Source organism: Telopea speciosissima, chromosome 1 (assembly GCF_018873765.1).
Source record: "Telopea speciosissima isolate NSW1024214 ecotype Mountain lineage chromosome 1, Tspe_v1, whole genome shotgun sequence".
Classification (NCBI taxonomy): Eukaryota; Viridiplantae; Streptophyta; class Magnoliopsida; order Proteales; family Proteaceae; genus Telopea; species Telopea speciosissima.
Genome location: NC_057916.1, coordinates 10,211,928 through 10,227,861, shown reverse-complemented (window position 1 = coordinate 10,227,861; position 15,934 = coordinate 10,211,928). Strand labels below are relative to the sequence as shown.

Here is a 15,934-nt window from a genome sequence, read left to right as displayed (position 1 = left end):
TAGAGATGGATTTTTCACAATGGTGGTGGGACAAACCTCATCCTCTCCTTCCTCTTCGTCATCATCATCATCTTCTTTTTCTACCTTTAACAATTCTACTTCATTTTAAAGCTTATTTTATCAGAATACTTCAATATGACCAGGGTTAATAAATGAAATCAAGCTTCTAAAGGGGAAGATAATAAAAATGGAGACTCATGAGCTATCATCTTAAATGGTCTTGCATTGTCCTAAGACATGAATCCTTTTGACACAGTGAACTTGAGCTGGAAGAAGGACTAGAAGATTATTAATGATTATTTTCTCAGAATCCTTTTAGTGCAAAAATTTGAATTGAAAGATTAAAACTGCTGGAACACAACTTAAAACAATGACCTAGAAGCTAAGAATAGTTGAACGTAGATGAAAGTCATGCAGAACAATCACTGGCTATAGATACTTGAGCATGCTAGCAAGTATAAGAAAATTGGCTATTAAAGAATGAGTAATATTATTGGTTAAGCCAAAGATGCTGTATCAAAGGAATGAAGAACTTGTTCCAACATCATTCTAGTTGGGGTATCAAGCGGATTCTCTGGCTGGTCAGAGTAAGAAATATTGAGAAGATAGAGCTTCTTAGAAGCTACAAATGCAGCAGAAAAGATCCTTTTCATCCCTCCCCTGGTGCTGTCTACTTTGTACTCAAACTCGTACACTTGCAGACCTCCATGACCTGTTCTCTCAGAAACTCCAATCACTTCAGCATCCTTCGTACTTTCCTGTGGAACAATTGCATGGATAAATTAACATCTCTAACAACTTAACCAACATGGATGGTTCTCAAAAATATACTCGTCAACCAACTTAACCAAAGATGCACAGAGATGGCTCAATTAGTTCTGGAGACAACCATTCTCAAGCATTAAAAAGACACCAGGAGCTTCTTAGAATTTTGTTTCTCAAGGCAGGACAGAGGATTTATCAGGGTTGGGGTGGGGGTGGATGATGATGACAAAGACATCACATAGCACCCTTCTGTAGGAAATTCCCTCTCAATAAAAAAAAACTTCCACATTTTTTTGAGATAGTAATGTTCTCTGTCCGGAAGAATAGCATAGGCTAGCGCCTCCCTGTGTCTACCTCTCTTTAAAAAAAAAAGTTGAACAGTAGAGCACAACAGAGAGACTAAAACAACCATGGAGGGTTCTATCTCCCTTTAGAACCTATGTCTCATCATCTCTAAATTTGTCATTCATTTGGTTCACAATCCAACCAGTACTGGCAAAATAAATATTATTTCCCAACGGCAAGTACCTTTCTATCAATTTGTTTCTATAAGTTGACTGAGAATTTTAAATTTGGGTCGCACTGAATATTCTTACTGCTCACACTACAATCATATAGAATTTGCAGCAATGATTATTGAACCCAAAATAATGTACCAAAAACTAAAACCAACAGTTACCTTGCGTTTTTCAGCTTGGATGAGCTTTTCAGCTACAAACTGGGGGGGCCCAAATTCTCCAAGGGTAGTTAGACGAACAGGGCTAACCACAACCCCAACATTGTTACTTCCCCTGTTTATCTCTTCGAACAGAACCGTCGCCCCTGCCTTATCAACCTGCACACCCAAACAGTACTTAGAAATCATAAAGAATAGCCAGAGCGAGAGAGAGAGAGAGAGAGAGAGAGAGAGAGAGACCACCTTAACCCATGAAGAAGGTATGAGGAGAGTGAAACCCTCCATGGAATCCGTATACGTTTCCAACTGTTGATCTTCTGCCATTGCTACATCTAACAGCACTGAAACACTGGCAATTGGGCAACCCAGAAGAATGAAGAGTCCAAGCTCTCTCTTGCTCACACACACTACTAGTCTCTCGTTCCGTTTGCAAGTCTTCTTCTGAGGAGCTTCGGCCATGGCTGTTGAGAGAAGGGCTTGAGGAACCCATAAGGGTCTCTGAGTTGCAGGAGCAAAGCAAGCCCTGAAAGCTGATCCTGTGGATAAACACCCCATTATCGTCATCCTTCTCTCTCTCTCTCTCTCTCTCTCCCCCCCCCCCCCCCAACACCAATTAACTTCCCCATCCCTCCAATTTTGTCGGTTTAAAACTTCATATGATGCATCAGACGATTTGTATCAGTCAAGTGATAGCATCCAACGGTGAGATCTACCACAGTGGGTCCAGTGATCCTACATTCAGAAACTAGTTCACCGTTGTGGCGTTGTGGGGGGTCGATTTGTTGTAAACGGCTAAGACCAGCTAAACGTGTCCACGGAGTTGTCTACAAAAATTTCTTCGAAGGTAGAAATGCAACATCAAATCAGAACAGAGCCTCAGAAGAAGCGGAACCTCCAAGAGAAGGAAGAAGATGGCCATGGTGACCCAAATTCCTTGCCGATCCTTTAAAACCGTGAGTTTAATTTTCCTCACCTTTCTCTAGATTTCCTACAAAAATTTCAGATATTTGAACGGCTCTGTATCGATTGTATTACCTGTTCTGTTGATGAAATTTTAGGAAAAAATTCCCTAACTTCGAAATAGCTCTATATGAATTGGGTTTCTTTTGTAGATAAATGTGAGGAAGGCACTGATGGACTGTATGCTGTCTGTAATGTAAACAAGTTTATAAGGGTCATGGGATGGTCCGATGGAAAAGTGTACTAAGTAGGATGTTGTGTTTCAGCTCCGTTTATTTCCTTGTAAACTATTATATGTAAAGCTTCCACTCGGAAAATTTTACAAGTTGAATTTTTTTTCAATGTTTGTCTGTAGGTGGTAAATTATGATGTAAAATGTCATTGTAAGATTTCCAATGTTTGTTTGCCAATTGTTTTACATGGTAGGATCATTTAAAATAATTACATAAAATGTCATTATAACCAAATTTGAATTATGCTGCCCCTATCATATGGTTGTGAGAACCATATATGGATGGGTCCCATAAAATATGGGGCACATGTTGTCCACAAATCAAGTTATTGAAAATTTTATGAGGGAAGATTTTTCAGTCCAATGCTTTTTCTATTTTCCCCTGATAAAATGACAATAAGTATGACACCAAGCTAAAATATTAGTACAAAGAAATTTTTGGATGGTTTACTTGTGGGCCTTGGAGTTTCCTGCTCTTTGAAGGATGGACTTGAGAGGACAATAGTTGAATGCAGATACTAGAAAATAGAAATGGAATCAACCATAGTTTCGATTTTGAACTCTGAAGGAAAAGATCCTGTTTGAATTATAAGCATCTTCTGCAAACAGAGATCATTTCAAAGTAAGGGGAAAAGGTACCTACATATTGGCAGGCCAGGGTTACTAGCATTATGAGCAGGATTGGCATAGTTATACATGAAATCTCTAGGGTGGTCGCAAGCTGCATCCACCTCAGAATTTAATGACTGGAAGTAGACACTAATTCTCCCCCCCCCCCCTCTTTAATAAGTTAAGCCATATAAAGAGAATAGGTCTACATGCCAACGTTTGATGAACTTCATTTAATCAGGGGCGGTGTCAAAATGCTGTGTCCACCCTAGATTACTAGTTCCCAGCTAATAATGGTAGAAGAACCTCTCCACCTCAAGGAACTGTCCCCCCCCCCCCTGGAAAAAAAAGAAAAGAAGAAGATAAATAAATAAAAGGAGTTCTAAGTTCTCCTATTGACCCAACACTTTTCCCTTGACCCTTTTCCCCTATTTGTAACAGGCATGAACTACTATTTCCTTGTTCAATTACATGATTATGTTAAAAAAAACAAATCCTTTTATTCTTTTGTTGTTACTTTGCCTCCTATAAAACCTTTTCTGGAAGGATCATGAGAAAGGCTAGATGCCAAACCAAGTCTTGAAATTAATTGCCGATGACAATAAATATCTAGTATCATATTTACAAATTACCTTGGTATCCAGAAAATGTGATGAGTACATCCGTTGGCAATATTAATTGCAGTCTATGTCCATGTTACATTGTGTTACCATTACATCGTGTTTCTACACAATTCTGGCTGTGGTCTGTCAGCTGGCAGTCCCAAAAGTACATCTGATTCTCTATGTACCTCTCATTCTCAGTGTAATAGCTCTCTGCTACATGACATTAATATATTCTATTTTCTCATTTTTTTTTATATTATAGAAAGATTCAAAGAAGTTTAAGGCTGGTATTTAAGTGGTTAATGTATGATGCACGTGGTGTATAAACTAACCTGGAGAAGGATACCATACACATCTGTCATGGCTAATCCAGAGGGTTCCCCCCTCTGATGGACAGTGGATCCCATATCATCTCCATGCATTTCAGAAAACCCTTCATCCCTGGTGTGGCTGAAAAAACTTGTTCAACTGTTCATTATATATGCAAATTAGGCAAATATCTACCATATTACTGTGAGGTTGTTTGATTTCTACTAAGGTCTTCACCTATTTCAAACATGCAGCTTCTGTCAAGTGTCAAAGAAATGCTGGGGATAATGACCACAGGAAAGTCTACTCGTGTTTTATCGGTTACTTTGACCGCATCATGTAATTCCTGCATTTATTTCTCTCTTGGTATTAAATGTATTTAAGAGTATGAGGAACTGTACAATTCCTGAAAAAATGCTTACATATAAGACCCTCAATTTTCCACTGAACACATTTCTCAGTTATAACTTTTTATTGTCCAATTGTCAGGGCCTTCAAGCTCTTGTCTTTGGGTAAAAAATGTTCAATTGAGAAGCAAACACAAGCTATTGCATACCAAATCAAGAAGAAGCCTACTTTTTCAGAGCTCTGAAAGGCTTGTTCACACAACATGCCGAGTCTCAATTCCTGGTACAACATCAAGAAGTAAAGACAACTCTTCATCAGATTTTTTGAGGGACAAGAAGATAGTTCCTGATTCAGATCCTCCAAGTATCAAAGATGTCAATGATTTGTATCAATTTTTTGATCAGAGGTCCATTTATAGATATTCTGTATTATTCAAAATGTTTTCCTGAGTTTCCATATCATCATATACTAGTGTTAATTGAAAGTACTACTCAATCATGACATGAATCGACAATTTGTGACTGACAGTACCTTCGTTCCTTGTTATTTTGGTGTTGTATATTGATTTCCCGTATATGTGTCTTGGTGCAGTAGCAATCTCATGGTGATGACCGGAGCGGGAATAAGCACGGAGAGTGGGATTCCTGATTATAGAAGGTTTCTGTTTCCTCTTCTTATCTACCTGTACTTTGTAACTTATGTCAAATTTTGAAAGTTAATTCAATATACCATAGCTTTCTTATTTTCTGTCTCGCAATCCAACAGATCCTTTTCCATTTTTGGCTGAAACTACTTTTATTATTGTTTTAAGAAACTATGGGATTTTTGAATGAGACACGATGCCTTTCACTTAGATACTTGGTTCAGCTCTATCGCAAATTGTTTGACTACAGCTTGACAAATTCTTGGTGAGGCTTTTTTGAAGAAACTGTTGATTAGACAGGGCCTGTCTAATCATGGTAATGAAGTCAGCAACTAATGCCAACCTATCTTGTCCAAGTTGAACTGAATGACCTGTTGATTGTTCAATTATCACCAAGAACATAATTACATTAAGTAAAGGAATTTCTTGTATATTACTTGTACAGCTTGACCAATTCTTGGTGAGGCTTTTTTGAAGAAACTGTTGATTAGACAGGGCCTGTCTAATCATGGTAATGAAGTCAGCAACTAATGCCAACCTATCTTGTCCAAGTTGAACTGAATGACCTGTTGATTGTTCAATTATCACCAAGAACATAATTACATTAAGTAAAGGAATTTCTTGTATATTACTTGTAATCTGAAGAGAAAATATCGCTTTTGCGCCTTTTTTGGATTTTGTTGTACTGTTTTAGAGTACTTATTTTTTATACTGACATAACTTTTTCTCTTTTTGTTGCAGTCCAAATGGAGCTTATAGTTCTGGTTTCAAACCAATTACACATCAGGTGATTTGATGGCCAGCAAACAGAATTCTGTTCCTCCTACATTATTTTGATAATGAGAGATGAACCATCTTAGCATACAAAACTTCTGAAGCAAGAGTGAGACCTTTGTATACAGGTTAAAAGTTCTCAAGCCTGATGAATTCTTAGTTCATAAATGTACTTGACATTATTATCAACAAATAGCTTGGTTAAAAGGAGAATGAACCATGAAGAAAAAGGAGTAGGATCTAAATTTTGAATACCGATCAGACATGAGAAATGACTCCAATTAAGAGTTAATAATGGAAGGAAAATGAAACTTGTCAATGACTCGCATACTAAAAGGGTCAGCTAAGTACAAAAAAGAAAAATTAAATTATGCTGCTTGATTATTGGTTAGTCCTTCCAGTGAAATCAGCGATGACCTTTCTAAGCTTGGACACTGATCAATTATCTGCAGTAATAAAACAAAGACAAGTTATGCGCAAATGTTATATACACTTTATGATTAGTTTATCTTCCTGGGAAATAAAAAAATATTCATGGCTCCTTGATCTCAGTGCTAGAACCTATCCAACTTGCAGTTATTATAAGTTGGATGAAGATTTAAAGACAAAAACGAAAATGATGTGGCCCAGTCATAGATGGAACTGTTTGTAGTTTACTTCCTTACTTGATGGGCATTGGTCAAACATTAACAGCAATAAGAAATCATGCTTATATAAGCAAGATTCATTCATAATTGATATAAACATTAATAATTTTTTTGGATGGATGAAATAGGTGGATTGGGGATTGAACCTGATGTAAATTGAACTCCAAGGTTTTAGGTCTCAGTTTCGCCACTGGTTTCGTCGCTTGACAAAACCGAGATCTCGGCGAGATCATGTATTTTTTTTTCTGAACTTGATGATAGGTTTTGATGGCCATATGGCCAAGATAGGGGCTGAAACTTGACATTCCCCCTACTTGAGGCCTTCTAAACACAGTGGAACCATTAGTTTTTAGAAATTCAAACCCAAAATGGTACTTTGACTACGGACCCTAAGTTGGTAGTCTACGGCATGCGTGAGGTCTACCCTAGGCTATTCCACACAATATTTAGAACTCAAATAATTAAAGTAGAAGATTAGAAGTGCAAAACAACTTAAATAAGCATTAGGAACTAAAATACATCAAACCATAAACCATTTAACCATTACATACTACATAGTGATGGACTAATTGTTCGACTGTTTGTTCATAAATGTTAGAAACTTGGAAAGAGACATAGTCACATAGATTAACTAAATACAAGCTAGTACTGAAACGAGTGTCGGGCCGGATGGCCCGGATCATCATAATGATCACGTAGTTGTTGTTATTATTGTTGTCGAATCAAGCTCTGCTCTGATTGCATCACAAAGGCTGGCCATGACATATGTTGGTGGAGTTTCGCCTCTGTCATTCCATAGATCGGTGGACAATGTATAACATGTAAAAAATTCATAGTCAACAAACAAGTTTTGATCATGTTTCTATGAAAGATATAGTTTTTTAGATGAATAGTTACCTTAGGTTCTTGAGATGCAGCTTGGAGGAGATTAGCAGCTTCGATCTTCAATGAATCAAGCTTTGATGAGGTGTTGGAGGTGTGATTTGCCAAAAGATGAAAAAATGATCCAAAGATGGAGTTTCCCCTTCACAGAGGCGAGACAGGCGAGAGAGAGGCGAGAGCGAGTCGAGATCTGATCAAGTTATGGTGTATTATGAGCTTTTAATAAGGTCTGGTTTGGCCGAGTCAAACCAAAACGAGAAATAGCTCGAGATCTCGAGCGAGATATGGTATTAATTCTGTATCGCTTGTCATCTCGACTCGAGATGCTACGAAACTGAGATAAAAGCGAGATCTCACCGAGATCTTGAACTATGTTGAACACGCAACCTTCGGATTGTCAAAGAAGTATGGTTCCCATATACTTAAAAATGATTGTCATAGCCCAACACATACTTGTAATTTTAATTTTAAATATTGTGTCTGATTCTTAAAAATGCCACATCCCTGATATATTTGCTTGACATAGGTCAGGACAAATTCTTACATCATTTTAGATTGATAGTTTGCAAACTTATAGCTTACTTGAGCATATTTTGCAGCAATGCATTTCAGAAATCACTCGTTTTTCTCTCTCTTTCTTAGATTTTTGTTTCAAACTTATATTTCTCATGGGTACCTCACCTAACAGGAGTTTGTTCGCTATATCCGAGCTCGGAGGCGTTATTGGGCAAGGAGCTATGCTGGATGGAGACGGTTCACTGCAGCACAGCCAGGTGCAACTCATATTGCTTTAGCATCTCTAGAAAAAGCTGGTCGAATAAATTTTGTGGTTACACAAAATGTCGACAGGTAAAGGTCTCTATTAGGTCTGCTCTATTTGAGGTACTTTAAAGGTTTAATAATAAGTTTTAGTGAAATTTAGTCATCCATATTTTGTCTCAGACTGCATCATCGTGCTGGCAGCGATCCACTAGAATTGCATGGCTCAGTTTATTCTATTATTTGTTTGGATTGTGGGTACTCCTTCTGCCGGAACTTATTCCAGGACCAAGTGAAGGCCTTGAATCCTAAGGTCTGTCCAGTTCCCCGCCCCCACCTTTTTTTCCCAGCATCCAACTTTTTTGTTTATCTTGGATGACATTATTCCTCTTTACTTTTATAGAATTAGTGCTTTTCAAAACTTAAATAGATTCTTATTTCCCCTCAACTCAAATGCACCTGATGAAAGTAATGTACTGAAAACACTCTGAGAAAATAGAAAATTTTTTCTTATTCTCTTGGATTGGAGCCTTCTAACGTTTGCTCAGAATGGGACATTGGGTACAGTATATTGGCTTATTAAAAACCCTTACTTGGCTTCCTGTGTTACTTTTCATGAAAAAGGTAGTACATTACAATGTCCAGTTAAATTCTTTACTAACTTGACATGCCATCTGCATTCGTACATTTTGGTTGAAACTGTTACATAATACACTTTCAAATATGCTTCTTCCATGATGCTAACCGACATGCGAGCAGACCAGCTAGTTACATAATCTTCTTATCTGATTCCTTTGCAAAGGTTCTCGGTAGAGCCCAAAAATTATTGTATTTAACGGTTCTACAGAAGAACTTCAGTTTCTATTTCGTATTTCTCATTCCTCAAACATTCTTTCATTTTCTCAATCGATATTTAGTCCAGCTCACTCCTGTTGGGTATAGTCTGGAGAACTAGTACTCCACTGATTGAGCCCATAGCTTATCCAATGGTCAAAAGAAGAAAAAAAAAATCGAGATCAAAAGCAGAAATTTGTGTGCAATTTGAATAAAAAAATAGAATAGTGGAAAGGACTCAAAACAAAATTGTGCAAGGAAAATTTGAATTTTTTAATAAACAAGCTTTCTTAGTATTTCTCATTTATCCTTTCAATTAACTTGCTTGGCTTGTGAGAACTGATTGCAACTTCATACTCTCATTGAATCCAAGTTAGTGTTGATATATTCATTCTTGTTCTTAGCCACTGAAAAATTTTCTCATGGAGAAAAGATTCTACAAAAAGTTAATATTGGTAAACAAAGACATAAACTGAAATTTAGAAAATCAAAGCAGATGTTGCCTTTAAGCATTTATTAAGATGGAGATTTGGAAATTGTAGAACTTATTATCATTCGTTACCTGTCCTTGTGCAGTCTATGCATACTAGTATCAGTTTTTACTGCTAAAACCCTTATTGGAAGTTTCATGTACTATTAGAACCTTAAATTGATGAAAAAAATATAAATTGATTGGCCATCAAAGCCATGTATTTTATAGGGAATGTTTATCTGAGATGTGCAAAGTTAGATTACAAGATTAATGACTTTTGCAGTGGGCTTCAGCAATTGAAAGTTTGGAGTGTGGCAACCCTGGGTCAGAAAAGAGCTTTGGCATGAAGCAAAGGCCTGATGGTGATATTGAGATTGATGAGAAATTCTGGGAAGAGGATTTCCATATCCCCACCTGCAAGAAATGCAATGGAGTTCTGAAGCCTGATGTAAGTTTCTGCTTCCTATGGAATAAGACTTGCACTGATCAACATAATCACTATTTCTTGGTGGTAATTATGGACTTGATTTCCTTCATCCCTTTCATTCATGTGGAATTTCTTTTATTGATGTTCACGTAGATGTCTATTGGACAGTTGACATTTTATATAGATTCCACAAATTCTCCTTCTTGGTCAATTGATTTATGTTTATTGGTTGTCAATGAATCCATAGATATATTGCCATAGGATATACTGCATCTGACAGAAGCCGACTAGAATCATGGATGTAGCCCCCAAGTGAAATTATCAATCTTGAAGAGCAAACAATCAAACCTCTGTAACTTTACGAAAGGCAATTAAGATTTGATTTATGATATAAACCAATAATCTCTATGACTTCATCACAGGTACCATATTCACCATAGCTAAGGTGACATAAATTCGTCGTTCCAAATTCAGTGTGCATTGAAAGTATTAACCTCGTCACTCCAAATCAAGGCTTACTCTGGAAGTATTAACCTCTTTCATGTACTAATGGACAAGCATCCTGCTACTAATCTAGGAGGATTGTGACCTTCATGACCCAAGAAAATTTATGACGTGTTTAACATGCACCATACAACTTGAAAGCCATAGATTTCTTACTTAACGAGGCTGACATCTTCTAATTTAGATTGTACAGCTCAGTTGATGCAGATTCATCACCAAACAGGGCTTGTTTTCTTAGGAATAAGTCTAGGGTTGGGTTGTATACAAGTTGGGCCTTTGATCCCATGAGTTTTCAATGTAATAGGCCACTTTTATGACCCTAAAGTAAGGGTAATAAGGTTGCATACGGGATTATCTAGTTTGTTTCTTTACTTGTTAATTTTTAAGTTGGTTTGGGTTAATTCAATTGAACCGGTTGTTTCAATTTTAGTTATGGTCCAGCTAGTGGTCTAGTTGATGTTAGCTACTTTCTATTTTCATAATTAGTAGTTGTTAACAATTAGTAGTTCACATCAGTTTCAAAACTGATTTGTGTCTTGGTACTTCAAGCAAAGGGGACAAATTGGAAACTTTCTAATTGTGGACCTTGCTGACCTTTTCTAATATTATATAAAGCAACCCAAGGGGCTGAATAGCCCACGATTTTGGCTTCAACTCTGTGCCGCTGTTTGCATGCTTGCTCCTATGGAGTTTCCTTAGTGTTCGATCTAAAGTGGAAGGGGTTGGTGTTCGATCCAGTCAACTCCTTGCGGTGGGAAGCCCAGGAGGCTGATTCATGCTTGTGTTCTTCATCCTAACACTGTTCTAAAGCTGTTGGAAAACTCCCCACTTCAATCGATTCTCCATAAGTTCAGACACTCAAAACTTGTTACTTTCTAATTCTGTCCTAGCCTTCTAATTCTGTTCCCTCACTCCCCTGTTCAATCTAGCCATCAACTTTCTCTCTTGTTTTCAACAAACCTTGTACCCTATGGGAGGACCCTTCGATCCAAATTTCAGGTCCATTGGCTGTTTTAGGTTTTCCCCATCACCCTGTTCTTGTGTTAAGTATTCTGCAGTTTCAGCTCACTTTATGAAATCGGTAGGAAGACCTGAGCCTGCTGATTGCATAGAAACCTTTGGCATCAACTCCTGCCTTGTTTCAGACCTATACCCTTATACCTCAATTCTGTTTCAGGTCCCTAAACTGTTTCCCAACAGTCTGACCTTCTTCTAATCTGTTTCACATCCTTTTCCATCAGTTTTACTACAGCCTGAATATCTTAAAAGTCTGATTCATTCCCTGATTTAAGATCCTGTTCTGGGACTATTTAAAACTTTCAATTCTGTCCTAAATTATCAGTTCTTGACAAGATTACATTGCTTAAGGCAATAAGGAAACGGATTCGGTTTGACATGCTACAATTCATATATCCTGCAAAGAAGGAAGCAGATAGTTTTTCAATTCCAATATAGAGGTCAAATACCTGGAACTGTGGTAAAAGAGAATGTCAATTATCAAGAATATGTCCTGATACAAAAATGAACACTATATGACAATCAATGAGATAAAAAAGTGAATAATTGGGTCACAAAATCTGGCAGGTATGTTGCTAAAGAACTTCAAGCATCATAGGCTGCAGTGTTTGAGCTTAAATTGTTTCATGCTGATGCATATTCTCTGTGTGTCCTACCCCAAATGTAACAAACTTGGATATGAGCTATTTGTAAGAGTACTGTTGGTGTAGACTGGTAGTTTGTGCATATTTACTGTCTTTTCTAATGAGTACATATGTTAAAGGCTGGAAACAACCTCTCTGCGAAAGCAGGGGTAAGGCTGCATACATTATGACCCTCCCCAGACCCCACAGTGGCGGGAGCCTCGTGCACTGGGTACGCGCTTTACATATTTAATATATTAATTTTAGTTCAAATTTTCTTATTATAGAGGTAGAGGTTTTTGGTGATTATGCTCTTCTGGTTCAAACAGTGAATCCATCCTCCCCCCCCCCCCCCAAATTTTAAACTTTTCCTTATTGTTTATGTATAGTTCAACCCTGAGCAATTGCTGAGATAGCAGAAACATGAAATAAAAAACAGAAACAAAAATGCTATATGGAATCGCATCTTATATTTTCACTTATCTTTGAAGGTTGTATTTTTTGGCGATAATGTCCCAAAGGATAGAGCTGATAAAGCAATGGAGGCTGCAAAACAATGTGATGCTATGCTTGTGTTGGGATCATCATTAATGACCATGTCTGCTTTCCGACTTGTGAGGTATTCAATGGGCGTTTCTTTAACATCTCAAATCTGAAATTTTAAGTTTCATGCTTTGATAAAACCGGGTTGCAAAATAATTCATTTGGCCATTGAGTGGTTTCACTGTTATATTCTTCAACCAAAACATTGTTAAATCCGAAGAAGATAGCTTTTATTTTTGTACTTATTGTTTCATGGTGCTTTCAAACAAATGAATTTTAATCTCTCTTTCATATGCAAGTACAGAAACAAAGTTGGCCAATGTGGATAAGAACAGTAACACTTATATGTAAACTGGAATTTGGAGTTTATGGCATGCATTGCAACAGTTATGTTTCAAAATAACTTGACCCTTTGCAATAACTATTTTCTTGTTTGTTCTTGAGACATAAATAAGGGCATGGTTCCTCCAAAAGGTGTTTTTTTTGTACTTGGCCAACGTGTGATTTCATGCTAATGGCATTTCCAGAAGTTTTTGGTTTGCCTTTATGTCTTCTAGATTTAATCTGGACAGAGTTACTGCAGCAAGCCAGCAACCAAGTACCCACCATTGCTCACCAAAAGGCTGAGATTATATGGGTCTAAGAACTTGGCAATTGTCAGTTCCTATTTATAGAGTAATAGGAGCCTATGTGCCTATGTAACCACTTGTTGAGTGCAAGAAGATGGTTATGTTCCAACATCTATGTAGTAATAGGAGCCTATGTGCCTGTGTAACCACTTGTTGAGTGCGAGAAGATGGTTATGTTCCAACATCTATCTATTTCTTTGTTCTACATGATGCTGCACTGTATCAAGTGGAAATTTTTTGTTTGCAATTTCATTAGTCAATTAGGATTTATTTTACTGAACAAGTCTCGAATTCAGCAATTAACATCTAATCTCATTCAACCTTCAAAACAACACCTCTTTCCCTCCCGCTTTGATGCAGAACCCAGGTCATAAAACCCTATTTGGGTTCGCTATGGGCCAACTTGGAACAGAATAAAATAAGAGGGCAAAACAGAATTAGAATAAAAGAGGGGTAAGTTGGAAAACAAAATATATAGAAATGAATTAGAAGCACAACCATGAAGTTGTCTTCAACCTTGTGTCAGCAGAAAGAAGGTGGAAGAACTTGTTTCGAACCAGGTAAGATAACTCACCAATGGGATCTTCAATTGGGCTGAAACTCAAGGAAGGCTTCGATTATTCAATAATCTACAGTCCAATTGATTGATGTTCAAAACATAAATCAAAAGAAGTAGAACTCTTGCAACTTAGATCCAGTGGTAAAAGGTAAACCAGCTCCTTGTTTCTACTTGATTCTCACTGCAGAACATGTGATTTGAGAAGAGACTCTAGGGGTTTGAATTGCCCAAAGGAAAAGTACTTAAAACTCAAATCTGAGGGCCAATCGACTGGGATTAATAATTCAGCAAGGCTTTCTCCTGAATCTGGTAGTACCGCCCAACAAAGAGAACGCAGTAACCAATGATATGACAGAGAAACAGGGAAACAGGGGATGGGGACTGTGATTGAGGAAGAGGAAGAGAAACAGAAAAGAGAAGAAGAAAGGAGGTCACACGACCTGTGGCTGCCGTACCACACCGGTAACAGTAAACAAAACTTAAATTTTTTCTCATTCAAATCTAAGGATGTTTACAAGCTTGTATTTAAAGATAAAATAAAAGACTAACTAGATTCTAAACCTGAAACAGAAATCTAAATCAAACTCTACCACTACCTAACCTATTAAAAGTAAAACAAAAGATTACAAGATGAAGATAAATCCAAATAATAAATCTAAATAAATAAAATAAACTATAATATCTTACTGGACCAAAATTAAATTGGGACCCGGTTCATCTCTATCTGGGCTCCCCAGTGGGTTTAGGCCGATCGACCCAAGTGCTCCCACATCACTCTTTTTTGGTTTCACCTGTTCTGCAAAATTGTTATTATTAGCTGATGTTACTTATCAAACTGATCTCCCCTTGACATGATTTCCCACAGAGCTGCTCACAAGGCAGGTGCGGCCATTGCAATTGTAAATTTAGGTGTCACACGTGCTGATAGTTTTGTGCCCTTGAAAATCAATGCTCGGTGTGGAGAGGTATGTTCCTGCAAAGTCAGTCTAACAGACAATCTTGTGCATTGATTTGTGAGCTTCATTTTGATTCTTGGAGTCCTTGATTTTTATTCCAGATACTTCGAAGGTTGCTAGACACTGGATGTCTTACCATACCAAATGTTCAATGAGGCTATTGTGAAAGAAGTAATTAGATTAATTCAGTTTGATGGAAGACGCTGGAGATGAGGTGCTGCTATCACATCCTGCAGTCACATCCTCAGAGCTTTAAAGTTAACCAGGTGATGTCCTATATTATTGCAATTTGTTGTTGCGGCTTCCAGAAAGACACGGCCTGAGTAGGAATCCATAGATAAGAGACATGGCAATGCTCATGTGGCTATCTACCAAGCACTCCTTTTAATATAACACACTGACCATCTCTGAAGAGAACCTCTTGTGGTTCATCTCAAAAACTTCAATTTTTATTACATTAACCTGAAACCTGTAAAATGCTATCATTCTATCCATGTTGGAATAACCAAAATCTTGTGTTCAAATCGTTTGATTGTTATAGTTTTATGTTGCACAATAATGGGTCCAAATGTAGAGTGCATATGTGAATAGAACAATGAATAAATAGTGATTTGGTTAATCATTTATCACATCTTACTTATTACCTCTTACTAAGTATGTAGGTTTTGTAATTTCTACACGTTCTAGGGGTAGAGGATGCACTGGAGCTTCTGAATGACATGAAGTGTTGCCCTGAAGCAATGACATATTGGGTCTATCTCACCTTGTTAATTCTCCACAACATCAACCATCATCTTCCCTTCACCACTATGAACTTTTCAAGCTACAGGAAGGCTTGTGCTCTTTGAAGGTTGATTTGTCCAGTGAGTTTCCATCATGCTGGTACTGAATACTTCATGGTGGAATTCGAGTACTGGATAAAAAGGCCAGTATCAGCTCCCTCCCTGCACATGGAGATTAATTACTCTCCACACTCATGTATTGCTGCCACGTGGTAACTTTCTCCTCATGTTGGTCTTCATTTCCTTCTCCACTTCCTACTGGAGCAACAACGAACTCATTTGAACTCTCAACGAGAACCAGGAAGACTCTATTAACACATAAAACCCAAAAGCCAGAAAGAAATGGTAGCAACAAATTCAACCAGGGATAACCCATTAC

At 37.5% G+C, this 15,934-nt stretch overlaps 2 protein-coding genes across 3 annotated transcripts; one reads left to right on the top strand and one right to left on the bottom strand.

Moving 5' to 3' along the window:
• Positions 1-317: 317 nt before the first annotated feature.
• On the bottom strand, positions 318-2,031 carry LOC122654038 (psbP domain-containing protein 2, chloroplastic). Its single transcript, XM_043848041.1, has 3 exons — positions 1,685-2,031; positions 1,445-1,600; positions 318-758 (listed from the first exon to the last, which is right to left on the bottom strand). The coding sequence occupies exons 1-3, from the start codon at positions 2,003-2,005 to the stop codon at positions 498-500; spliced, it is 738 nt and encodes a 245-aa protein (XP_043703976.1). The 5' UTR covers positions 2,006-2,031; the 3' UTR covers positions 318-497.
• Positions 2,032-2,292: 261 nt separating this feature from the next.
• LOC122653623 (NAD-dependent protein deacylase SRT2) lies at positions 2,293-15,402 on the top strand. 2 transcript variants are annotated; one of them, XM_043847562.1, is made up of 11 exons: positions 2,293-2,394; positions 4,411-4,495; positions 4,646-4,910; positions 5,096-5,161; positions 5,889-5,934; positions 8,139-8,299; positions 8,393-8,522; positions 9,799-9,963; positions 12,578-12,705; positions 14,683-14,782; positions 14,875-15,402. In XM_043847562.1, the coding sequence occupies exons 1-11, from the start codon at positions 2,353-2,355 to the stop codon at positions 14,926-14,928; spliced, it is 1,242 nt and encodes a 413-aa protein (XP_043703497.1). In that variant the 5' UTR covers positions 2,293-2,352; the 3' UTR covers positions 14,929-15,402. The 2 variants fall into 2 exon arrangements, with proteins under 2 accessions (XP_043703497.1, XP_043703571.1); XM_043847636.1 differs by having other exon boundaries at positions 2,294-2,394; positions 4,411-4,453.
• Positions 15,403-15,934: the final 532 nt, after the last annotated feature.